The 22,037-nt window shown below is 53.7% G+C and overlaps 1 protein-coding gene across 1 annotated transcript in view; it reads left to right on the plus strand.

Annotated features, from left to right (window-relative positions):
* Cals (calsyntenin 1) overlaps positions 1–22,037 on the plus strand; it is a 70,321-nt gene that overhangs the window by 20,957 nt on the left and 27,327 nt on the right. Inside the window, exon 2 of the mRNA XM_029113173.1 lies at positions 12,260–12,539. Within this exon, the coding sequence (XP_028969006.1) occupies positions 12,260–12,539 (280 nt within the window). The remainder of the gene's footprint in view (positions 1–12,259; positions 12,540–22,037) is intronic.

The raw sequence follows: 22,037 nt of genomic DNA on the forward strand, positions 1-22,037 counted from the left end.
AAGCTAATTCATCGAACGTAACATCATCCCGAGCGCGTGCGACGTCAACGTGCGTCAAGCTGCAACCGATTGCGTGGGATATTACGCCCTAACGATGTGCCGAAACTTCGATGTAGAAGAACCACAACATTCCGCAGCCGTGACCCGTTTTCCATCGGGGCTCCGCCGGATAGAGGAGCCCTCGAAAACTACGGCTCGAACGAAGACGACGTCGCCGTCGTCGTCGTTCGAGAGCGTTCGAGGGTCCCGATGACTTCTCGGTGATAGAAGAATTCTCATCATGCTCAAAAGTGGCGAAAGCAATCTTTGTTCATCTCATGCCTCGCTTTGATGCATTTGTTTGCACTCTGGCTGAAGCCTGCTCGCTGGCGCCACAACCCGCTTCCCAGTTGTGAAGTCGCGCCAACCGAGCGGGAGCACAGGAATTCTTCTCCCGACCAGCGCCACCTAGGCTTGTGCTGCTTTGTAATATGTGTGTGTGGGAACTGGATACGGGAAGTCGACGACAAACATACCGAGCGCGAATCTGTCCTCGATTCCCCGCCCACGATCCCCGCCCATGGTTTCTCTATGCCCTGTAGACTCGTTTCGATCTTGTTTTGGGGAAATTTCCTCCGTTCCGGATCGAGCTCCGAGGCCCGTTGCTCGGTTGACGCCGTGCCGTCGTTTCCAGCGGGCGCTGGAATTCGGTATTTGCGTCGCCTAGAGCGGAAGACTCCACAATTGAGCAAAAACGCTCCCTCGTTCGATTTCACAATCGTTCGGGGACTCCTGTGATCACAGCAGCCGATCCCGGAGCGGAAATTCCGGCTCGGGATCGTCGACACAGATGCCGGCGCCGCCGCCTCCGGTGCATGAAATTCGATCTCGAGATTCCTCCGCGAAAACGAGCCAAACAAGAGCGTGCGTGTGTAGACTCGAAAACTGAGAAGCTGCTCACGTTACGTCGCATCTAATGTGATTTCCTGTCCGTGACTGAATGCGTATCTGGGAAAATGGCGGATGAGATTCGCCGTACTCCGGGGCTCCGGCATGTCAGCTCACCTGTCGGGTACGACCGTCCCAATCGGAATAAATTCCTCATGAATTCTCCGTTCCATGGGTATTGTGCTTGCGACCGAAATCCTTGAACGTTCGATACAAGAAATCGGCTGTCGTCGCATGGGATCCGTACAACCCGTATATGTCGCTCCTGCCCAGTGTCGGAGGAGCCCAACAGCCGAATGGATCAGAATCGAATCTAGAGTCTGGGCGGTGTGTGTCGCTCGGAAAATGATGATTGTTGTAGTCTGCGTTGCTGACGGGAAGCAGCAACATGTACAAAAAACATTGGATCTCCCGGGCTTGGCTGAGAGAGAGTAGACCCACTACAGGCTTCATTCTTTCTTTAAGTTAATTACGAGATGAATATTTTACCGGCCTCAATTCAGTGGTGCACTCTCCCGCTCGCTCATTTTGCGTGTCGGCTGTTGTGTCGGTCGAGTGGCTGCTTAGATGGCTGCTATCCCGAGCGTAGGATCCGAGTGACTTATCCGGTGTTATAATCAAGGTGTTGAGAGAGCCGCATAATCAGAGTGCTTCGAGTCGCGGTGATCTTCGTGATTCATATCGGTTCATAAGCCGAGCCTCGTGGAGGATTCCCGAGTGCTCCACGTGTTTTTATGTTGCGAGTGTTGGATTAGGAGAGCTTTCGGAAAGATACTTCTCGGCCGAAGTTTCCCGAACGTTCTTCTCGGTGAAGCACTTCAATAGGAGGTCGTTCACAAGTTGAACTTGATGAGGGGGCAACGAGCGGGACGCGGGTCAGCTTATAGGATATTGCGCATTCAATGCTCGTTCGAATTCTACTTGGGGAAGTTACAAGGACATTTTTTCCTCTGGACAAGTTTTTTACTCGCGAGCTGTCGTTTGGAGGAAGAACCTCCATCCGGAAAGGGAGCGTCGTATTTGCCAAAGCAGCGCACTCGCAGAACCCGCTTGCGGCCCGAGCGGTGTGCTCACAAGAAATAATTCCCGAAGCCACACAATTATGACGAAAGAGCACAGCAGGCGTATTTTCCCAAGTCTCTGGCTTCTGGTCTTGATTCGCCGCGATTGGTCCCGATCTCGACTACGTTCCAATCGTGTACAACACAAACAGAGAATCCATCTATTGATCTATCCAGTCTTCACTCCGATCGAAGCGAGCGGTGTGTGTTAAGTCTCTGGGCAACTGACCGGAGAAAACCCCGTCCAAGAGAGCAGTGAGCCAGCGAAGTATGCTCCAGTCATGAGTCGATTTATGGTGATACGTTCGGGGATGGATCGGGCTCCGGAAGCAGGTATCGAGGGGAGAAGCAGAAGCTCAGAGGATGAAGTCATCTTGGAACGAGCCGTGCGGCGGTATTCTATCTGGTTCTGCTTCGCCGTAATGAAATTATTTGCTCTCCGTCCCGCGCACAACGCGACCGCGGCTCTTCCCTCCTCGAACAGATTTCAGTGGATGTCTGGGCTAATCCTCTTCGACCGGTCACTCGTGAACATACCCGATAGCGAGGAGAAATAGCTGTTCGTCTCCCGATATGTTCCTCGGTGGCGCCAAGCTAAGTTCGATTTACTCTCGAACTTTTTTTCGCATTCGCGAGCGTTGTGGCTCGCGGGACTCGGACGGGAAGGTCCCAGGAAAAACTGAGCGAGTCTCTGAGGCTCCGGCCTCGCTTATTCGAAACTTCTTAATGGCACCATAATGATACGTTGCCTCACTCTCGGAAATCGGTTAAGGAAACATCTTTGTATGTAAACGAGCGCGGGACAGCGGGACGGGAAGTCACCCGGGAAGAGAGGAGAGCTGCTTGGAAGACCCGTTCTACGATAGTTTTCGGCATGAGTATGCCTCAACGTGCTCATCCGTGTATACAATGAATATCAATGACGCCTTTGGAGAATATCGGACTGGTGTGCCGAAGTCGGGTCGAACAATGCCTGGTTGCGAGTCGTTTCTCTCAAGAGTCAACGAATAATGGCCGAATCCGCCACGCGGTGGCAACAAATCATTCTGCCCGAAGGCCTTTGCTGGGGTCATGAAAGTTAGATTTCGGGGAGGCTGTGCGCTCCATTTATTGACTGCAGCCGTTACAGCTGAATGAAAAAATGGAATGCTATTCCCATCCTTCGATGGACTCACTATCAAAATCCCGCCCCATTAAAATCCTGGCCGGGAAACATTTTCGATGGAGGCGGCCGATCGTACGACGATGCCGACCTTGACGACGGATGATGTATTGGGAGACTGATTCATAGATGGTTTCGGAATCTGAATTGCCTTCTCGGAGAAGCGTTCAGGAACGGAAAGAGAAATCCAGAAAAGGTTTCCGGCAGCCACTTGCCGACTTCTTCTCCTCATCGTGAAATCACTCTCGAGTTTCGTCCTTCCTCCGGACCCGGGGCGTCCCCGTCGACCGTCCGCGCTCAGAACGATTAGGAGCAATTCGAGAGGAACGAGTGCTACCGCTCCCATTGCGGCTCAGTCAGGAGCTCCCTGTCGGTCATTGGAGAATTCCAAATCGATTCGTCTCTCAGCTTCGAATAATCTCACTTCCGGGATTTTACCCTGCCTACTGAGCGGGAACTTCTTTCTTCCGAATGGAAACACCAAGGAAGGGAAGAACGCTTATTTGGAAGCAGAAGGAAGACTCAATTAGAAATCTTTTCGCGATATCCAGAAGACCGCACGGAGGTCGGAGGACTCCCGTCTCTCCATCGAGTACGATGAGCCCTGACCCGCTGCCGTCGCCGATGCGTCACTCCCGCCGTGAGCTTACAGCCTTGATCATGAGTCAGGAAACCCACAGGAAGTTGCCGCGGCTGAGTCAGTGAGGCCTAGGAAGCATTGGGAGTTCGGCCGATGGTCACTTAATCTTGCCCAGGGAAAGGCTGCGGATAGGTTGGGTAGCAACTCGTCGTTTTTACCGTGGAGTTCCCCGAGCCGTCGTCCGGACTGCTCTCGCACAAGAATACCCAAAGCGATTGACCGCCAATCTATCTGGATATTCTCACCACTTACTCGGCCTAGAGGAACTAACGTTCGGCCATATATCCGCGTTCACCTCGTCACTGAGCGAGACTCACCCACAAGGTACAACGACTTCAGCCGAATGGCTGCGATTCCGTGCCGCGAGCCTTTGCAAAGGTCCGAAGAGTGAGCCCAACTGACTTGGTCGAATCGACGAGTACGCGCTTCCGAGAAACACCGAGTCATCCGACTCGAGAAGAGTCATGGCAGTTTTTTCTACGGCATGATTTGTCTGGCTGGAGCTCAGCCTTCCTCACGGAGCTCAGCCCTCTAACCTTTGCAGAAAAGATACAAAATAAGTACGGGGCCTGTTGACCTCCTGCTGCGATGGGCCTCTCCAAAATTCGTTTAGAAAGTGCACTCTATGCAGGGTCAACATCCATTAGATGCAGCTTCGATGGAGGGACCATATCAGACGGATGCCATAGTGAGCAGTCACCTCGAATTTCAGCCGGAAAGGTCTTCCGGATCGAGAACCTGACCGGTATGAGCTCCGCTGTGGAGAATTGGAGCTGACAGAGGATGGACTCGAACATGAGCTGACGAAAATATGTGCCCACACGGCTCTTGGAAGAAGGTCACGGGGCTCGCGAATCCCCAGCGAGCTTGACTTTTGTGAAGAACATTATTTATCAACCGATTCGAACGCCCCGCTTGGCGGTCGCCGAAGTTCTCAGCGCTCAGGCCGTTCGATTCAGTCAGCGACTTCCCGCTTGTGAGTCGATGCCCACGGAATTTCGCAGAAGGTCTGACGCCCACACCGCAGCTCGCCGAATGCTCGCCGTTTCCAGAGCGGAATCGATTTTTAAATAAATTGTCTCTATTATTATACGGTGGAACAGTCATCGGCCTTGGACATTACGTGCACCGGCGCGGCGGCCAAGTCTTCGGTGGTGGGGATGGCAGCGGCGGTTCGAACCGGAGCAGGAAGGAGCAAGGGAGAGCAGCGGCAGGGGAAAAGGAAAGGGTCTCGAGAGAGCTTTGATCGTCCAAGCTCCAAGGACCAGCAGCGTGCACCTACGCACAACATCCTTACCTCACCTGCAACCTGGGGAGAGCGCTGCGACACTGATGATGTCGCAGAGTCCTGAAAATATGTTGCGTATGACGCGGTTGCCAACGGCCACCGGAGTCATGGAAGCGAGAGAGGCCGTTCTAGCGAAAAATCTCGCCGCAGCCGAGAAGAGAGGCACTCTCACCGATTTCTTCGACTTTCGAGAACAAACGGTCCTGGAAGCCGAATTAATTACTGATTTGGGGACCTGGATATGAGTATTCTCTCGCTCCCAATATATCCAATCGATCCCGGCTAGCCATAAGTTCCGAAGCGGGTGCCTGTACCGAGCTTATTGCTCTGCCATTTTTCCTCGGTATCATTCTTGAACCGGATTCGGGCCCAGTGGAAGTCCCTCCGATGTTTTTCGAGTGTTCTTCCCATTTTTCCCCCGGGAATGGCGCGGGAAATAAATCCAATGACTTCCAGAGCTAGCGAGCCCATTCCAAACCTTTCACCGACGATCCCCGTGACGTCAGTGTATACTGCTCGAACAACGAGCAGAGTGCTTCATTTAGTAATCCGAAATCTTTCTATTCGACTTGGTTCGCGCTTGGGGGCGCATGGGGGCCGAATCGGCTGTGAGGTGGACCGATTTGGACAGACGAGGTATAATCATCGATTTCCCCATCGGCACGGCGTAGCTCTCTGCACCAGACTGCGAAATCAACGAAACCCAGCGCTGTCCGTTAGCTTCAACATGCTCCATAATCGTCAGCTTCACTTTCATGATCGCTACGAGCACAGAATTGGTGTGGTTTATGTTTTACTACACGAAAAGTCGTCCCGGCCCTCGGTCACTGTGTCCGGCGACCGACGAGAAACCACGAGCGGGAGAGGAATGGACACGCACGAGGAGCAAGGTAGGACGTCACCGCTCCCGTCGGCCTCATGAACGCTGCTGGCGACCGCAGAAAAACCGGACGTGTTTCATAGTTTCCTCCGACCTCGGCTATGCGGTGCCTGCGAGAAGACCTCGCTCCGCCGCCAATAGTTCGCCGAATGAGGCCGACTCAGAGGGAGAGCCAGTGCAGGTTATTAGAGCCAGGGCGAATAGCGGACACCGGAAGCTCACGTTGTTGTCAACGTCGGAGTTCCTGCAGCCGTATTTGTTGTCGACATTGCTTCGGTCGAGGATTTGCAATAAACACGGTGACAGTTTCGCTCCAGAACACGTCGTAAGGCCCCGCAGCTCTTCAACCTTTCGTCTAAGCTGCAGTCGAGCGCACTCGGAGTCTAGGCACCGCTGGGTGTGCGCTTCAGCCTGCGCTAGGAAAGCGCGATGTTTCGCGAGACGTCGTGCCTTGACCGTTTGGACAATTCGCTGGGGGAAATCCGAGATGGAGCTGATTTGAGTTCGATACGACACGGGACGAGAGGATTCGAGATCGCTTCGAAGATCATTCTCTGTCGGGCAGGTCAACGGAAATTCATTTCCTATTGCTTTCGGCCCGGGAGGCTGCGCCAGCGAGCCACCGTAGGTCAAGTTGCATCAACGGGCGTGACTCGACCATATGAATTTTCGAGTGATGTTCGAGCATGGGACGCTCGTATAGTGAACGCCAGTTCCGATGTTGGGAAATTTCGTATCCGCCATGTCAACTCTTGCCGCAACGGAAAGCTCTCCTGGACGAGAAGAGTTATGAGCTATATCCTGCGGGAAGAGCTCAACCGTTAACAAGTCTGTAAACACAGCGAACGCTTGATGCTCGGGATGAAAGTAGTCGCGGAGGAAGGATCGCTCGCATGGACCCGACTTTCGTTTCGCCACATCGAATAGCCGGCTGACGGTTCGCGCTGCGGAGGCGATGGGCTACCGGATGATGAGCTTGAGGCGAGAAATAAAATCTGCCACAAGGAGATCGGGAGAGGATTCCCTCCCAAACGCTTCGAGAAATACCCCGAACGGAGGCGACGTTCGAGGGCTCGAATGATTCCATATCGTTTCCTTGGCACGTGCTCCGCCTCGCCGTCCGGCGGCAGGTTCGCCAACTCTACGTGGGGGAGGCTGCGCCGAATACGTCTGTGAACGTCTGTGACTCGTTAACGTTCCTCCGACGTACCGTGGTTACGGATTCGAACATTCTCTCCGCCATCTCATCGCCCCGCCAGGCAATCGAATGCTCCAAGAGTTTTGTTCCGAAAGCGCTTGGAAGGGAGAACTCAAAATAAACCACGCTTGTGCGACCGAACAATCAAGGCTCGGGAAGCGTGCCCTCATTCGGTAGCTCAGGACATTTCAGGAGACTGTCCACTGCGCTGCTGATGCGGGACCCGAGAACCCGGAAGTTCGGGTGACGTCAGCGTCACCTCGCAAACACCAGACGGGGTACATTTGTGCACCGTCCGCAAAGACCTCGGAGCGCGATCGACAGAAGTGGATTTTCTTCCGTCCGTTCCTTCCTCAATCATGGGGCATTGATTAGGGAAATATTCACTGATTCGCCTCCCTGCTGCTCCGACGGAACTCCTAATTAGAGCCCATGTCGCCTTGTCTCTGCATATTATAACGGAGAGACAAATGAGCCGACAGCGAGACCGATATCGCTGTTCCCCGGAATTGTTTCGTTAGGCTGGCAAAAAATTAATGACAGATGGAACAGTCCACTGGGAAGCACTTGAACATTTTCGGTCTTGCTCGCTAGCGGAACAAGAAGCCTACCCCTCACACAATTGAAGCGTGAACCTCGCAGGTCGGAAATGGATGCTTTCAAATCGACGAACGTTCTGTAGTTTACTCCTCCGGGCAAAACGATGCGAGTTCGACATCGACGAACATAATCGTGGTTTGCCCCAAGTCCCCCAGGTTCCCGAACACCACCGTGAGCGGTTCGCACTCCAAACCGACAGCAGCTAGCATCACGTTCATTTGAATTGACACGTGTGCAATTAACGCTTCAAAAGGATCACAACTTAATTAGCTTCGCGGACTCTGAGCAGAGTGGCCGACGAAGCGTCGCTCTGGATGAGCCGGGAATACCACCCTCGACAGAGGATTATCCCCGCCCTCATTATATGGAGATTCGAGGCTCTGATTCGGCTTTCTCCGATCGGGGGCTCGTCTGTATTTTCTTTTGCGGATGCGCTCGGGAGTCACGCTGCAAAATAAGCTGCGAAACATTCAGGGAGACTCAGAATTCTTCTCGGAGACTTTTCGTTTCGATCGGAACGATCCACGAAAGGACCAACGAAGATGTGAGGAACGGATGCGATAGCCGGTGTCCGTCGATAATCCGCATGTATCCTTTTTTTCCGCGAATGGAAGACGAAGTGCCGGTGGGAGGAGGTTGCAATGGTGTGGTTGCGATGGTATACCGCGCACTCCAATCACCGGGAGACAGAGAGGGAAGGGGCGGAGATAGAGGTGTGAAGGTTCCTATAGGAAAGCATCCGGAGATTTTTAGCGTCATCGCAAAAACGGTACCGTTACCTGACAACTCCACGACCGCGTTCCTCCGAAACGTCCCCGTCAATCATTATCGCTGCAGCAGCAGCAAGCGCTAGCGTAGGAGTAGAGCTAGCTGCTCACGGAGATGCCTGCAGGCAAAGGGAGGGTTTCGATGTCGTTGACATCGTGTTTTCGGGACAGGAACACGACGTTTCCCGCCGAACCTATCCTGCCAAGCAGCGTCTTGAGCGCCTGAGGATCTACTCTGCGTGCGTCATCGTCTCTGCGCTCTTTCCGAAAAAAATCTTTCTGCGTTATTCCACGGCTCCAGCTTGACTCGGAGAATAAGGGCGGCGAATCGGTATATGAAGGTACATACGTTGGTCCAGACTGTGGACGACGAACGCGCTTGAACTTTGTCGCGCCCGGGAACGAGAAATGGAAGCTGTTCCGATAACAAGCAACAAACCCAACGGGCCACCGAAATCGCTGAATTCTGCGATTTCCGCGCGGCCGGGTGTACGCACGAGAGAAAATGGAGAGATGACGCTTCTAGATTGGTTTCGAGAGGTTTCAGGTTCGGCCGCGCTTGGTCTAGTCAGCGCTCGAGAGCCCTCGAGCTCTCGTTCGGAGCTTTGATTCCGTCTGCCAGACACCGGCGCCATTGAGGTCGGAGAAGCGAATGACGGGCATAGGAACGGAGCGAGGGAGCTGTACGGAACGCTCGAGAGCTTCCCTGGAAAGTATCTGAATCGCCTCTCGTGAGGACAGTCAGTCCTGGATGGCGGATTTTCCGCATCTAGTTGACAGCGAAAACGGTGCTAATTAGGGCTGAATGTTAATTCAGCGGAGCGAGGGCCGCGCCGGAGCGAAGCGATCAAATCAATGGATTCACCCCGCTCGACTCGCCTGGCCAGTGCATGAGACTCTACCGCGCATTCATTCATTCAAACCGACAGGCTAGTCAAAGCGTGGCCGCTCCCCCGTCACCTGCGAGCCCGCATACACGTGGGCGGGCATTCTTGGCCATTTCACCAAGGATTTCTCAGCGTTGTTGGGTGTGACGACGTGTGGCCCGGAGCTAATTAACGTCATTCGTTACCGAACGAAGACGTCCGGTCTACCATGCAACACTCTTACCATTCGGTGGAATAATTTCGTCCTCAGAAAGGCGGCTCCTCAGCTGGTCCACTCCTCTCGGAGCCCTCGTTCCCCACCGAGGGCCAGAGACATGCATATTCCTCCGTGTCGAGATGATTACTCCGTATTCCTTCTCTCGGACGCCGCCCGGAGAAATTTCCGCGTGGCTAGCCGGTCCTCGCCCCTCTCCCACCTGGCTACGTAATTTTTCCCCTCTTTCGTGAAGAAAGAAATCTCGCTCGGGTCCAAGGACGTGGGCGTCATGTCTATCGGCCAAGCTCAACGAATATGTATTTCAAATCTGTGAGACATCGGATCGCTATCCGAATCCAATATCGCCGCTTCCTCTCTTCATCATCAGTGACTATGCGCATTCCATGAGCCATCTCATGGGTAAGATGATTCCCATCGTAAATTGTCAGAGACAGATAAATGAACAGAGACGGGGTTGACGTCTCCGTAACTGTCGAGGACTCGGCGCCTAGAGGTCGTCTGCACGGTTTTTTATGATGAGGACAAGGGAGAGGAGACGGAGAGGAGGAGGAGAGCTCCTCCCAGGAGAGGAATGTTTTGCGAGGCGTAACAAATACTTGTGTAGCATTTCGCTAATTGAACTATACACTCGGAGTCTGCATAAAGTCCGCCGGCTCCTGACATGGTCCAGGAGCTCCTCGTGGCGCCTATCGCCCATCATGAGAATTAGGGCTCATTCCCGACTGGACGCACCTACAGTCCGAGTGTGTAAGCACGTCGACTCTGTCGGAGGGAGTTTCGCCGAGGAGAACTGTCTCCACGCGAAACTTTCGCGAACGACTCGTCTTGAATAGGCTCGAGAGCACTCATCGCTGGAGTATTCGTCGAGCGCCTACGAGGTCTCAAGGAGGCTCCGACTCAGAGAATCGGTCTCGTCAAAATCGAGAGCGACATGAAGCGATATCTCGGGCACTCTCAGGCAAGAGGCCTAGATTAAGCGACGTTTCGCGTGACTTTATTGAGCTACTTTATTCCCTCAGTGTGACGTGCCTGCTCTCTCTCTCCCTCTTTCGCAATTAAGCCAGAATCCATTGCATTGTGAGCACGTAAAAAGCCAGCCTCGGAAAATAATTCCTGCCGCAGATTATGAAACGCCTAAGAGCTGTGAGAAAAACAGACATGAGGAAGACAGCGGGGGTAGGAAAAACGTTCTCTTATTGCGCAGCTTGCGAAACTTGCTCGGATTTCCGCTCGAACTCATGGCGATTCAGCAGCCGACGCCTAATCTGTTTCTGGCACGCGCTGCCTCGGGACGGATTCGGGATGAGAGGAGAAAAAAGGAAGAAAATAGCTCCATTGAAGCTCAGCGATGGCAACAACAACTTGCGGATGAACGTGGCATAGCGGCCTCCCGTAATGAGCTTGATTGAGTCGCGATTGCTGCTAGAGGTCTAAACTCTCTCATGCAGGTTGAAGTTCCAACAGAGTCGCGGCTCGCTGGTGTCGTTGACAAGGGACCTCCGAGGGGGTTGGGGTAGGTACTCATTTGAGGGTGCGTCGCCGTGAGCATCTGTCTGCGAGCGGGAGCAGGGGTGCGAACGAACGTTTGGATGGGTTTCTGCTCGTTCGAGCTCCAAGCCGGTTTTACTCTCGGAAGTGATAACACACTAATTAGGAGAAATCCTTCTCACCTCATCCATTTTACCGGCGACGTTTTCATTAGAAAACGACCTTGATTCCGCCCATCAACGGAAACGACAAAGGCTCGCTCCAACTTGTTTCCGTCTCCCACGAATGATTCCGAGGAACAAGGAACGTTTTTCCCCCGGAATCTACCGAAATCTTCCGGCATCCGGAGCTCCCCGATCCCACCATGCAGTACGTTCGAGGATTTTCTCCTTCACACGGAATGCTCCTCCCCCCTTTGTTTTCGGTGACGGGAGTCGGCCGTGATCCCAGAGTCTCACTCGGCGTCGCTCCGCGCCCCGTGATAATACCGTATATGGGGGAGGACGCGAAACGAAAATGCGTACATAACGCCCACTGATTTCCGACGGAGGTCGTAGACAGCTGGACCCCATTCCGAGCAGCGGTTGGATCGCGTGCCGCGAGCCCGTTGAGCTCAGAGCGGAGCCCTACGGGCAAGCTCTCGCGCGCTCCATTCAAATCTTCTTCGGATTATGCTCGTTCTTTCCCGCCGATTCCCGTACGGCAACCACATAATCAACGATTGTGGTATTGTGGCCATCATCGTTATCAAGGCCGCGACGGACAACATTATTCCACGAGCCGCTCGTCAAGCCGTTTCGTTTTTTTACCATTAGTCACCTGAAACATGTCATGAGTTTGCGCATAATTGACGACAATGTGGCCGAACAGGATTTTCGGAAAGTCGACTGATAATTAATCGAACGCACGAATGATTCGCGTTCCCAGACGCTTCGCTCAGACCGAGATCTTTCGAAACTTTCTCCAGCCCGGAGCTGATGCTCTCAACTCAAATAATAACTCCTCCTCGGATTCTCCCGAGCTTCTCCCATAGCTCTTCAAACGACGCCGACGGGTTCAGCCCTCCGAGAGATTTCCCTGTCGGGTTTCGCCCCTCGATATGTCGAGTGAAGATTATTATTGACGTATAACTTCCTCCTTTCAGCCGTGGAGATCGCGCAAAAGGGCTACCATGCTCTCATCATGGAAAATACTAAATCCGTGACTGTGATGCCGCCGATTCAGGTCAGCGGACAAGCTTGTTCGTTCGATTTGACGTGGGAACACGCATCCGGTCGGGAAGACGACCCACCTTTCACCATCGACGACAAGGAACCGTCAGAGCCCAAAATCATTCCTACCAAGGAGCCAAACTGTGAGCTCCAGAGGTACTATCGACTACAGCTCCTGGCTTACGACTGCGAACCAGGGAAAGCCGTCGGAAAGTAAGTTAGCCTATCTGCTCCAATTCGCTAGACTAAGAAGAGTTCACTGGAGTGATTCCACAGGAGATACCGGAAAAAATGTTTGAATCATCACTCGCCCTCTGAAAGGCGAATCCCTCCAAAGGAGCGCCTAGGGTCCGGAACCATCGTCGCAAGCATCGTTTATGGAAAATCGAATGAGACTATAGCTCTTAGAGGGGTTCTGCTGCCAGACGAGAGCTGAGCTGATGCTGAATCGACAGCCGCTCCTAAACGTCGTGCCGTCCTTGCGAACGCTCTGATAGATGCTTGGACGACGTCCGATATCTACGCGGCCTGTTCGTGGCTTGCTCTTCGGTTTTCCTTCAAACAAGTTGAGCCTATCTAAAACGAGCGGTCATATGTGAGATCGCGGCCTCGATCTAGAAGGGGTACATGTATCTGCCAGCCGGCCGGCCGTTTCGTCGGTCGGTCGCTCGGTCGGTCAGCCTGCCAGCCGGCCATAACCTCACCGGCATTGCCGGATACTCCGCGGCGTGTTCGGGACGACCTTTGAGATAGGCACTTGGTGAGTCTGCCTCCTTGTCTGCTTGCCTACATCTACAGACGTCGATTCGCATTCGGGGAACGGCGGGCCCGGTATCTGGCTGCGCCTCTGAGTGCACGTTGGGTCCATCGTTCATGCGATGGTTGTTTCTCGCTCATCTGATACAGCTCCTCAACTCCGGTCTTTTTAGCTTCCGAAGAATCTCCATGTGTGTGAGACGAACACCTATAAAAGTACGCTCACCTGATTTTAATAACACCTATGGAGTCATAAAGATTGTTCACCGGCCTAACCTGTCCGGTCACTGGGATCCGGATCGGCCGCAAGCGAGCAACATCCTCGCAATGAATTGATGAGTCACAGGCTTCCAAGAACGGACCGGCTATCTTATTCAGTACGACGATCGCTTGGCCCAGAGATCGAATCCTGGAATCATGGTTGAAGGTCTGTTCCTTCTCTTCCCGCGCGCAGTTCATCGCTCGAATCTCCGATTATCGCTCGAGGGGGAGAACGACGCCCGTAAGAATCAATTCCGTTCATCTCCGCGACTCAGATCGTGGCCGGCGAGGTTACATCTGATGTGTCATAATTCTCTATCCGGGCATTCATTCAACACGCTGTGGATCTGTCGCTAAACGGCGACCGCGATAACTCACCGAGCAGAGAAACGACCCGGGGAGCGACCGACTGTACCAAGGGTATCACACGCTGAGGGAGCACTCGGATAGAATTTACTAAGGTTTCATCATAGTGTTGCAAAACGTCAGCCAGTCAATCCGTGGAGCCGACCAGCGGTTCGTCGATGAATGTGCTGTTCTCAGTCGGTCCGCCAATCAACTGACTTCCCTAGATGAGAAAAATTGACCCGGAGAGAGATCTCGCTCTCAGATATCTGAACGTCAGGATTCAGGAATCGTCCGATTCGTCAAAATGAGCCGAGCCCGCGGGTGTGGATGAGTGCGATCGATAGCAGGCTTTAGCAATCACCGCAAGAGATCAGTGTAGAGCAGTCCGATAAGTTTCAGGCTGATCCACTCCTCGGGCCGAGATGAGAACTATCCTGCTCGGAATGCGACGGGCACCGTCATGGCATCGGGAGGAGTCGTAGGAACATAGTACGATAATCGGCATTTCCAGAATCCTTAGCGCGGATATGGAGCTTGATTATGAAGCAATCTCGGGAGCACCATCTCGAAGCTCGCTCGGGGGCGACACGGGTTAGGGACAGTTCCAGCCGAGAACGATGTTTCGAAGTCCGCTGATCAGGTTGAGGCCGAGTTCGAAGCCATGCTCTACCCTGGGGGCCCAGAAAGGAACTCGGTCCGTCGTTGGCGCTCGAGAAGCGTGCGCAGCATACTAAGTGCTTTACGTGCCTCGTCTCCGAGACCGGGACTCCAGAACTGGCAAATGAAGCGACTTCATGAGTCGCCCCCCCCCCGCCCAAATCGAACTCCATAATATGACGGGAAAAATTAGCTCTCTGAGATTGGCCGGAACCCCGGTCGAATGACCGAATGTGCCTGATGAAGAGAGGCATCCTTGATCGGGAAGAAAAACTCCTGATTCTGGTGATCTGCGATCCGATGACTTCTGGTCTTGAGACGGATCGGGAGAATTCCACCTTGTGGTGGGAGCTACCGCCGGCGCCGAACGACCGGTGGGCCCCGGAGTTTCCCGCTCTCTGTCAGAACGACGGAATTTTGCTCCGCGTGGAGTAGGTACTCGGCAGTTCCGCGCCCGTCGATTTTCGGGAACGAGTTGTCAAGGACGTATCGATAAGGTAAGCTCCTGACTTCGGCGACCTAGCGGCTGTTCACGACGACGGCCGTGTTGCGGCAGGAGTCCGATTAGTCCCGAGTTCAGTGCAGTCGACAGGTCGGTGGGGCGGTGTTCTTCATTCCCAAGCCTTCGTCCCTGGACGTGTCCCGAGAGACTTCTTCTTTGAATTCGGGAGTCTTGTCAGAGTTTTCGTAAGGAGTGACGGGACCGTATCGACTCCGGGCTCGTAACCAGCAAGCGAGTCAGCTGCGCTTAGGCGGTTCAGCGAGCGACTGAACGGAGTATGGCGTCACAAAGAGCCCCTGTTCCTTCTGAAGGATGAGGACTTTTGCAATTCCGGTTCCCTCGTATCGCGAATTGGTACCCAGCGACTGGATGCCTATCGGTCGGTTACAGAGGGAGCGTAGAAAATGGAAATTATAGCGGAGGCGGAATCAATTCCTCTCCAGGATCGGAAAGGCGCCCGATCCTTTTCCTTTTTCCTCAGCGCGCATCGAACTGAAGATCGACGGAGATGGAGATGTTGTCGTCCCCAGCCTTGTTGATCAACGGAGTCAGTCAGAGATTCGGCGATTACTGAACTCATCATCGGAAATCGATGGAAGATCTGCGAGCGCTTCGCTGTCCCAAGCTTCAGATTTGCCGCCTGAGCCGGCGTATCATCCCGATTTTCCTCGTATTCTGAGGGACGCTGCGACCGTGAGGTCAGCGCACGTCGTCGGATTCGTTCCGCACAGCAGATCGCACGCAAGACTCCGATCGCCGGACTGACAAAGGAACGGATGGACATACGGACCGACCGGCCGACCGTCCGTCGAATGGGTGGTCGGTTCTCGAGGAACGACCAATAATAACGCAAGTCTACGTCGATCGAGTCCACATGGATGAATGATGGCCTACGTGTCTACTGCACTCGAAACGAAAATGTCCCTGACATATGAGTACCTCCGAATTCGTCCGATTTGCTCAGCCGGCTTCCCCTACCATGTCCGAGCAGATTGCTCGAGTTAAGAGCTTTCGTCGTTCTGAGTCAGCTGTACTACGAACTTTACCGTCGGATCTCGATTCCCTCAGATTACCCTCCCGCAATCGTTCCCCGCGTTTTTTTCCTGCGTTTTTGAAGCGAATGAAAGGAAGAGATCGAGCTCTGATTAATCGATCAGAGCGAAGAGACGATGCATTCCCCGATTTTGAGAGCGCCATCCACCTGATGCAATGCTGCTTTTATTAGGCTCGGGAACGCCGAACGTGGCCGGCTCGTATCCGCGAGACGTCGGGTAACAGCTGGCTGTTAAGCCCTGCGTGGGTCAAGAACAACCATCTTGTCCTTGAGATCAAAGCGGACGTCCTTCATTCCCTTAAGGCGGAATGAATGAGAGAGTCCGTCAGAAGCACCGCGGTAATCAGCAGCGACCAGTATGATGATTTAGCGACAAGCCGCCCGCCGGGTTTATTCCGAGGATGCTCGCATGAGAGCAGCGCTCGAGCGAGAATAGAGATAAGCCAGACCGTACTTTCGGAACGAGAGCACTCGCTCGAGCTCTGTGACTTTCGGAAAATGTCGCGCTTTCAGGAGTTTCCAGGGAGAATCCAGTCGAGTTCCGGAGAGCGTCTCGCAAATCGCAGCCGTAGGATGCTCTATCGGAAATTACTTTATACGAATTTCCGGAGGACCGCGAGGGAATCTCCGGGGACCGCGGTCCGCTAAAACATCGGTCGCAGGAGCTCTAGAAATTACTACTGAATTTCTTCCGGGGATTCCTTCGCGAACCGGGACGTCCGCTTGCTTTTTTCGTCTTCTTCGCTCCACACATATGGATTCCATACCAGGCGGGTGGCTCACGGCGATTTAAGCGGGAGTCGAGAAACCTTATGGCTGCGACCTGCGACGATCCCGGAATTCTCATCAGCAGCAGGGCTGTGATAGTTCCGTCGGACGCCAACCTCTAAACAGGTAGAGCGTTTCAGAGAGGCAGAGGTCCCGGCTCCCGCCGTGGCTCGGAACCCTCATTTTCAAAGAGTACACAATCGTGACGAGCCTAGAGATATGGCGAGGTCCTGCTCGACTCGCTCCAGGGAATTGAACGAGCCGGCATTCGGTCGTTCGTTCGATCCCTCGCTCGCCGGAAGATGTACGCAGAGGGAAAAGTCAATGAGAAACCGACTCCGAGATATATTCCATTTGTAATCAGAGGAAGTGCCTATCCCAGCACTTTCGTCTGGCCACCGCGATTCTGGACCTGTTTCGCTCTCCACAATGGAGCCGAGGATGAAAGAAAGCCGGCTCGCTTGGAATACTCGCTCAGAGACTCGGCTCGGGGAAGCTTTTGAAGTGATAATTTGTAAATTGGGTTTGAGGTGAAGCGATCGTCTAGCCAGCCGCTTTTCGCCGTCGAGCTATCGGGTTTTGCGCGGAATACCGGATCGAGTTGGCGGCCGCGAGTATCGCCCTGTCTTGCTCTGTTTTCCCGTTTCCTCTGAAAAGCCGTCTGACCAGATCAGTCTTTCGTTTGGCTTTCGGGAACGGTCTCTATCGGTTCTGCAATAATTTTTTCTCGATAGAAGAGCGATTCACCTACGAAGGTCCGAGTAAGTTCATTCGGAGCACTCCCGCTCAGCAAGTCGGTCAATCACTCATTCAGTTTGTGGGGGAGTCTCGGGTGAGAACATCCACAAGTCGGATGCCTGTATGCACGAGAAGCTTACGTAGGCCCGGTGTGAGCCTCGGATGTTTGCCGCGGCGAGGCTCACAGAGGCGGGGAAAAAAGAACAAGATAGCCGATTATCTTCTTCGAGCTGGCTACGAATCCGTGCCGGCGGAATCCTATTACGGAGCATCGCGTTAATGATTCAACGAGTTCGCGCAAGCAAGGCATTCTCCCTGCAAAACCGGACTTCACAGGGAGTTCGACACTACCACTGGACGAGCCTCGCGGTTCCGGAGAGGTCTAACTAAGTAGTTTTCGCCATGGTGGAAGCTATTATGAATCATCCGGAACTTTCGCGCAGTGCCGCTATCGTTCTCTCGCCGGCAGAGAGCGACACTACTGCAATGGGAGTGCGGGCTCGCGGCGTCGCCGGCGGACGAGAGCTGCACCTGCCCGGATGAATGGAAGGGAACAAGCCGAGCCATATTCAGTATCGAGTGCACCTCGTTTGCTTCAGCTTCTCGCACATTCAGGAGGCGGAACTCCGCGATCCTTCAGAAGAATCAATAGCTCCAGGGCCAGTCTGTTTTCCGCTTCTGTGATAGTCGTTGGAAGTCTTTCTTTTCGGAATCAAAGAGACAAGGGAGCTGTGCCGGTGGTGGAGGGAAATGACGGATGACAACTCGCGATCATGAGGAACCCCGAATGGATCCAGTGAGACTCAGGGAAGGAGCGAGAGGAGAATGGGAGCCGTATAGAGCAACGTATCGAACCGCTCTGGTCCATGCCATCAAAGCTATCGCGAGGCTGGGGTTTGATATTCTCGCTCCTGGCAGAGGGGAGGCCGTAAACATATTCGCACAAGTCGATGGGCATCTCTCGCTGGCGGGGACTGAGATAGTTCCTCCTTGATTTCTCCGGTGGCCGACTGTAAGCTATCTGTAGAACTCTTTCGGGCCGACCATGAACTCGTCTGTGAAATTATTTCTGAACAGATGTTCTGTTCAAGAATTCCATGAATACCCTATGGTTCCACATCCGATTTCTACTGAATTCAGAACTTCGGTGGGAAAACTAATTTTTCTGAACCTAGGAGGATTTCTCCATTCGCTTCTCCAGTGTCATGGACGCTCATTCTAGCCACCAGACTCAGTCGACTGGTACATATGTATGTCGTGAGATTCCCCCTCCGTGAGCCTCTTCGCTTCTCACGTCCATCTTTTCGTTGCACGTTCGAGAACGATCGTGCTCTCGTTTCTCTTCTCCCCCAATCCATAACTCAGTCCCCTCCATCATTATTGGATCTCTCCGCTCAGTCATCCATCTAGTTTCCATTAATACGTTTACCAATTCATCATACCACACTGCATTGAAGAACTCCACTTCTCGCTCTGTCTACCAACATCTGTACTCCAGGCGGGACCTCTACAGAGAAGGGGATCGTTCCGTTGCATTCACGCGCCCGAAGCCAAGGCTTGATACGCCGGATCGAATGGAGAGGAAAGACTCGAACTCGCACCGTATTCGAGGAAAAAAACTCCAAAGGTTCTCAACACGTTCGATGCGGAGCGGAAAAACGTCAGAGCCAGTTAGCGAGCAAGGCGCGAGGGGTCGGGGTACTTCGGAATCTAGAGCGGCTGTACGATTCACCTTCGGTAGCTCCCCCCTCCTGGCAGGAGCCAGGTGTTGATGTGGGAAAGCAGACCGTCATTCTGCAACACCTGCGCTTTTCCTATAGGAGCGTCCGCTCTACGACAGCGGAACGGTGCTCGCTATTGGCGAGCCCCTCCCATGGCGGCCGCTCTTATCGTATCGTAAACACAGACGGCGCTTCTTTTTTTTCGTGAACGTCGAGGTTGCTTCTCCGGCGCCATTCAAGGTCGATGCCGTCGACCTGAGGCGGAATTGCGAGAAGTTCGCGCGGGAAAAGCCCGCCGTGGAGCCTCAGCGACTTCACGTCCATCTTGATGGTGTTTGCGACAGTGTTTTGAGGGATGATGATGCGTTCCCGGCCCGAATTCGCGATCGTAAGGGTCGACTGCAATCTTCCAGAAACACCAAGGGGATCGCCGATCCCTCCGCTCGAGTTTATCAATCAAACTGGCGCTCGACCTGAACTCCTCGATATCGTAGATGTGCATTTGCGGTTCAGCGCCCCCGGTCAGATTTCGTCGGACGATGGCATCCACTGAGTCGGGAGTTGCCTGGGAAGTTTATCATTCCGCCTCGCTTGCGGAGCATTCCGAGCGAGGACCGTCTGAGGCGAGCGAGATAGAGAAGAATCAGACTCGACCCGAACTGCTCTAAATATAGAGTGTTACTGCCTCGTAGGCTCACCTCTTCAACTCACCCCCAACACGTTCTCTGAGCAATTGTTGTGCCAGCTCCAAGCGGATATTCTATTCCTGAAACTCGCGGCGAGAGCCGTTCCAGTGTGTCGGAGCCGGAGTCGTTCCGTGAACCGTCGTCGGCGTTTCGTTCGAATCTCAGCGGTTCGGAGTTTCCTCCTCAACACAGAACGTGTTTTCCGTCGCTCTCCTGGGAGCTACCGTGAACGGAACGAACGCGGGAGAGATTTCTCGGTTCCTAAGCTGTTTCGCATGATCGAATCATTTTCCTCTTGGAAGTCGGTGATGAGTGTTATGATCGCATCCTGAGATGGTCCATTCGGAGGAGCGCCGGGGCTTCCAGAAGCGCCTCGAAGTGTCAACACCAAACGGTCTCTGCTGAGCAGCTTGACTTAGAGTGCGAGCAGACGGGTAGAGTAGGCAGACATTCCGCTCTACTTTGTTCCATCCGACATGGGTATGCGACGCGGGAAACCGGGCGACCACGCACGATGAAAGAGCGCAGTCGGAGTTTTGCCCCAGCGCTGTTGCAGCCGCCCTGGGATGCGGGAAACGGCAGCAGGAGCGGCAAAGGAAACGGGCCGTGAGATATTAAATACGATGTCGTGTGATGTAGCTACAGCAAGTAGTGTAGATTCGTATCTGGGGCCGCACGAGAGGACGAGCGATTCTATTTTCGGAGCGGCGGCGACCGCCGATGTTTCGCGGAGTTGTTGCCGACTGTCTGACCGGCGAATCAAAGGACCGACCGACAAGTTGTGGCGAATTCGCCGGAGTTAACTTCAGTTCTCGCCATTCCGATTACTGGCTTTTCACGGGACTTGAACGGAAGAGCAATTTCTCTCGAGGCCTCGGCCTCGATTTGTTTTGGCGACTCCGTATCGCTTGCCGTGAGCTCCAGCGACCCGTCATTTTACGCATACTCCGCTTTTCGAGAGAAATGGTCTTCGGTCGCCTGAGAAGTCCTCATTTCGCGGGGAATACTACTGGGAATTCACATCCCCAACAAATCCCCATCGAAGATAGCTGAGGCCGGCAATGAATTTCGGCTTCCCGGTTGCTTCCACTGCGATGCCAAAGAGATCTGCTGTTTGGCTTCATAACAAAACAGAATCGGCATCCGCAACAGCCGCGGATTCTGACTCGGCTCTCGATGAGAGGGAAGCCTATTCGGCTCGAGCTCCTCTTTTCCCAGGCGCTCCCGAGTGGCAACACCTGCCGCAGACAGTGTTCCAACCTTGAACTTCTTAGTGCTTGCGATCCGACACCGGCTCTCCGACATGAGGGAATTGCGTTTCGGGAGCGAATGTTTTTTCGGAAGCGCTGTTCAAGAATCTTTCGATTCGCGAGAATGCATGAGGCAAAATGGATTCAGGCACAAGTTTCGGGCGTCCTCTTGCAACTTTTCATCTGATTACGCTCAACGTGAGCTCACGTTCAGAATTACAGATGCAATTACGTTCCATTCGGATGCTGAGAGGTAGTTGGAGAAGGAACTCACAACAACGATACAGAGAGAGCATCTGGATGAGAGAGTGGAGTGGGACGAGGGGCGAAGAGGAGCAGCGGTGGTTAGCTGCTTGCCTGAAGGTCTGTCTCAATGGGAACGGTGCGTTTGTTCCAGTTTGACTTAGGATGCAAGACATGGCGAGTTCAGCTGGTCAGCAAGAGGACCTTATCATTGCGTGTCCCGCAGCTGGTTAGTATTAGCGTTTTTGCAAATGAGGGAGAGCGGAAGTGAGAAACCGACAGAGCAGGCTAGCGAGGGGGAGCGGTGCCGTCCCCTGTCGAGAGGGGTCTCGCCGTGCACCTGGCCTGTTTTTCCTTTTCGGCTGCCTGGCTCGCTGGGAGGCAAAGAGGTCTGGCAACGATAACACATCCAGCGCCGATCCTAGACGACGGCGGCGGCGGCGGCGGCAGAAGCTCTCTCCTGCAGCCTGCGGAGCAACCGATGTCTGGCACACGGAAACGGAGCTGGCGTAAGCAACGCAAAGAGAAAGCGCCTTCGTTTACGAGATGGATGTCGTGGCAAAACGAACATTGCTGATTGGCACGGAAGCCTGTCTGGCATCGTACCAATGCCTCGGAGAGCAGTTCGCCAAAGACCGATGCCATGTAGTCCCCGTCGACGACAGAAGCCGACGCCGACGTGGGCATCCGAAGCTTGTTTAAGAAGTTTCCGTTCAGAAATTCCCTC

This window comes from Galendromus occidentalis, unplaced genomic scaffold (assembly GCF_000255335.2).
Source record: "Galendromus occidentalis unplaced genomic scaffold, Mocc_1.1 scf7180000076381, whole genome shotgun sequence".
Classification (NCBI taxonomy): domain Eukaryota; kingdom Metazoa; phylum Arthropoda; class Arachnida; order Mesostigmata; family Phytoseiidae; genus Galendromus; species Galendromus occidentalis.